Genomic DNA, 3,984 nt, shown 5'->3' with positions numbered 1-3,984 from the left:
AAATATTGAAAATAATATATTAAAACATCATTCAGCCAACAACTTAATAAAATCGAAAACAATATACTAAAACATCATTCAGCCAGCAACTTAAAATATTGAAAACCATATACTAAAACATCAATCAGCCAGCAACTTAAACCATATATTCGACATGTATTAAAATAATGCGTTAGAGTAACTTAGAACTTACCAGTCAGCTGCCATTTGTTGCAGGAGTAGGTCTGCCTGATGAGATCAACGTCCACCTTGGTAGCTTTACGAGTAACTTTGAAACGCTTGCGTGTGTCATCACCTGTCCAGTCTGCACGCCATTTATTGCTAGGCCTTTGTTAGACGCTCCATCCTCTTCTGCTGAACTGGTGCGAGCGTTCCAGTATAATCACTTAGTAGCTCTTTATGCTTAACCATTCTCCGCATCAGATAGCACTTTATTTCTTCACACATTGTGAGGATAGGCTTGCTTCTATAGTTGACTATCTTTGAGTTTAACACCTCACACATGTTATTCGTGAGGTTATCCACTTTTGGCCCATGGGAGAAATACGCCTTCACCCAAGTAGCTGGCTCAAACTTGGAAAGATATTCCCATGTCCCCTGATTAATGCCTTTGAGCTTCTCCATCTGTTCTTTGAATTCGGGTATGGTGGTGCATCTAGCACAATCTCAAACCACCTCCCGAATATACAAATCCTTTAGGGCTCATCCTCCGTACTCTCATACCCATCATCTGAAGATGAACTCTGAATCTCTTCTAACACAGGACTTTTGCCTTTGTTTCCAGCATCCTCCACAATCTCAGGCTCATCAACAGGGTGGTCAAAGTACAACTAAAATTCATTCGTCTTTGTATTCTTCATTATGTTCTCTTGCATGGCATTGATCCCTGCATCCCCTGTCAAACTGTGCAGCCCCGACTCAATGTCATCACTCATTGGATCATACCAATAAACTGCCCTGTACGACTGGTACCCCAAGCCTTTAAAAAGTGTGATCAAGTCCCCAAAATTTACAAAATTCAGGTCCATTTCGAAAATTTCTCTAGCTTTCCATTTTGATAAACAAGGGAACCATTACTGTTTCTGACAAAACTACCTCCATGGTAGAAAACTAGCACCACAAACACATCTACCATCTGGAGAAAAAAAAAACAGAAATCAACGATAAACTAACTAGACACTCATACATCAATCCCCTACAAAAAAATAGAAATAGAAATCAACCAAGAACTTTCCTTTGCCCTAACATTGAATCAAATTCACTGTTACAACGCACATACAGTTTTTACCATTACTATCACCATGCACGTACAACAGTTCATACTTTCATAACTACTGAACTACATAATCGACTCACTAAGCAATGCAACTGATTCTTACCTTCAGTGACGAAGACGACAACTCAGACTGGATTCACACTGAATGCACACCGAAACCTTCTCAGTCTGGATGGTGATTTTTTTGGAAGGAGAAACAGAGTATTCCTACGTTTGATTTTTTATCTTCTTTAGGGTTTTATGTAATTCTGTAAAAGCTCTGTGGGTGTAATAGGGATTGTACATAGAAAAAGAGACGACAATATATATAAGGGAAAACACTCAGAACGACATCGTTTTGAGTGAGAGGGACTTATGTGTCCCGTTTTCAAATCCTCCATCCCACTAACGTGCCACATTGGAACGCTATTGAACTAGGTAAGCATAGGGGGAGCCACCGTCTGCTTTGAGGGTAGCTCATAAACGGAGGGACTGATCAGTCTTATTTTCAAGAACGTCAGGGATTTAAATATATTTTCCAATGCTCAGGGACAAAAATGTCCTCAGGTTAAAAGGTTAGAGACTAAATTGTCCTTTTCTCATTAGATTAAGTAATATCACGAATATAATTTCATTCCGAAATATTGTTCAATTTAAATTCACATTTATTTTCTTAACCAACAAAAGTATAAATTCTAAGCTCTTTTATGCCTTGCGAATGAAACAACGAAACAATGATTATATCATATGTTGTTTTTTCGTAACTCAGTTTCTGAAGATTTACAAAAGTTCTCTTTTAAAAAATAAAAAATATCCTGCATTTAAAGAGGTTCAGCTTCAGAGTTTCCGTTTTAAATGTTTGTGAACACAACTAAAATCCATAAAGAACTTGTATCAAGACACAAAAGAATTATCCCAATTGATAGCTATAACATGGTAGCTCCAGTCTCATATTGAAAACACAATTGCCTTTGAAACAAAACTCCAAACATATCCAGACTCAAAAAATCTAGAACAAAAACTACAAATGGTGGCAAGAAAAAAAACGAAGTGAGATTTTTACACTCTCAATTCACTTCCTGCCATGGACCTTAACAGCCTGTCTGTTTCTCTTCTTGACACCAGACTTTGCAACCCTGAGGCTCCTATTGACAGCACTCAACCTTGCAAGAGCTGCCTTGGTGAGATCAGGCCTGTAGTAGTTAGCTGCAACCTGCACCAGAGATCACAAACATTGATAAAACATCAGCAATATTTATGGAATTACTCCAAAAAGAAAAGATATTCAATGGAGCTAACAAAAACAATAATTTGCAGTAGAAGTGTAGAACAACGAAAGGACACAGAGGATACCAGCAACACATTTTATAAAAGATAAATCAGCAAGACATGAATAGAATTGTGCTCATTTAAGACCTTTAAAATGGAAAAAAGCTCAGAAGCCAAGCGTAACAAGTACATCTCACTGAAGAAACCAATTAGGAATTCTTCTTACATGTTAGAGCCTCATCACTGCCGATGGAAACCGACTCATGTTCACATAGGCACAAAACATAACCTAATAATTTTTTTTTTGATACTATGAATTATGAAATTCTCACGAGTAATACCACACAATCAACAAGAAAGCAGACCCAAAGAAATTTTTCCTACCTGTTTTTTCACTGCTTTTGCCATTCTAGGGAACTCCTTCTTCATGATAGATTTATGAAGCAATGCAGCCGGCTTGTTTTGCTTCTTTGTCTTTGTTGTAGCAAGCAACACAGCCTGATCTTTTCCAGCAGGCTGAATAGTAACAGTTTTCTTGTTTGCCAAACCTATATACCATACATTTCAAACACTTGATCTTCATATAAAATCTAAGATCCAATGGATCCACATTACAAAACTAAACACTAAACATTTCATACATAAAAACCTAGATCACATTTACCTCAAACAAGTAAACACATTACCAAAATCCTAACCAGAAATTCTATCTCAACACTACATTTCTTATAAGATTTATTATACATTTAACAGATTCACAAATTAAAATCGACGGATGAGGATACAATCTAGTACCAGAGTACTTGAAGGAGTTAAGGTTGTAGAGATTGTTGGCTTCTCTGCTGAACTCAACGCTCTGAGTGCCCCTTCCAAACTCCTTAACCAAGAAACAGTTGTTCTTCTTCACGATCTCCCAAACCAGCTGTCCCGGTACGGTGGTCATTTTCTTCTCCTTCTAGTAACTCACCTGAAACGGGAAAATGTGAGATCCGAAGCTGAAATCAGAAACAGCAATGACAAGAATCACAAGGGAAAATGAAAAACCTGCTCGGCCTTTTGCGTTTGAGGGAGAGCGAAGAGAATGTGAGGGTTTTCTTCCATTCAGGTTTTATAGTACTAAAAATATGCCAAACCCTAATCGCTTTCGGAAATGGACCGGATCCTAATTGGGCTTACTAACGGGTTAGAAAAGGATTCATTGGTCCATTATATTCCGTTTCCAAACAAAAAAGGTGGTTGAACTACATTTTTCTTTCCATGACAAAAAAGTTCATTTTTTTAAGCAAAATGTAATAATAATTCATGACCCTTTAAACAAAAAAAAAAGTCATGACCCGAAAACAATAATGCTGTTGTATCAGAAAAAACATGATTATTTATTAATATCGTGTAAATTGTTGTAAAATAAATAAAAGATATGTAAAATAAAGATATATAAATAGAAGACTCTAGTATTAAAA

General features: G+C 36.8%; 1 protein-coding gene and 1 non-coding gene across 2 annotated transcripts; both read right to left on the bottom strand.

Moving 5' to 3' along the window:
- Nucleotides 1-2,165: 2,165 nt before the first annotated feature.
- On the bottom strand, nucleotides 2,166-3,645 carry LOC107459001 (60S ribosomal protein L28-1). Its single transcript, XM_016077224.3, has 4 exons — nucleotides 3,569-3,645; nucleotides 3,320-3,491; nucleotides 2,909-3,072; nucleotides 2,166-2,468 (listed from the first exon to the last, which is right to left on the bottom strand). Exons 2-4 carry the CDS (start codon nucleotides 3,465-3,467, stop codon nucleotides 2,328-2,330), a joined length of 453 nt encoding a protein of 150 aa, XP_015932710.1. The 5' UTR covers nucleotides 3,468-3,491; nucleotides 3,569-3,645; the 3' UTR covers nucleotides 2,166-2,327.
- LOC127741011 (small nucleolar RNA R24) lies at nucleotides 2,686-2,774 on the bottom strand. The gene has a single exon (XR_008001866.1). It is a non-coding gene; the product is annotated as a small nucleolar RNA R24 (small nucleolar RNA).
- Nucleotides 3,646-3,984: the final 339 nt, after the last annotated feature.

The sequence above is a fragment of the Arachis duranensis genome, chromosome 7, assembly GCF_000817695.3.
Source record: "Arachis duranensis cultivar V14167 chromosome 7, aradu.V14167.gnm2.J7QH, whole genome shotgun sequence".
In the NCBI taxonomy this organism is placed as follows: Eukaryota; Viridiplantae; Streptophyta; class Magnoliopsida; order Fabales; family Fabaceae; genus Arachis; species Arachis duranensis.
This window is presented reverse-complemented; position numbering and strand designations above follow the sequence as displayed.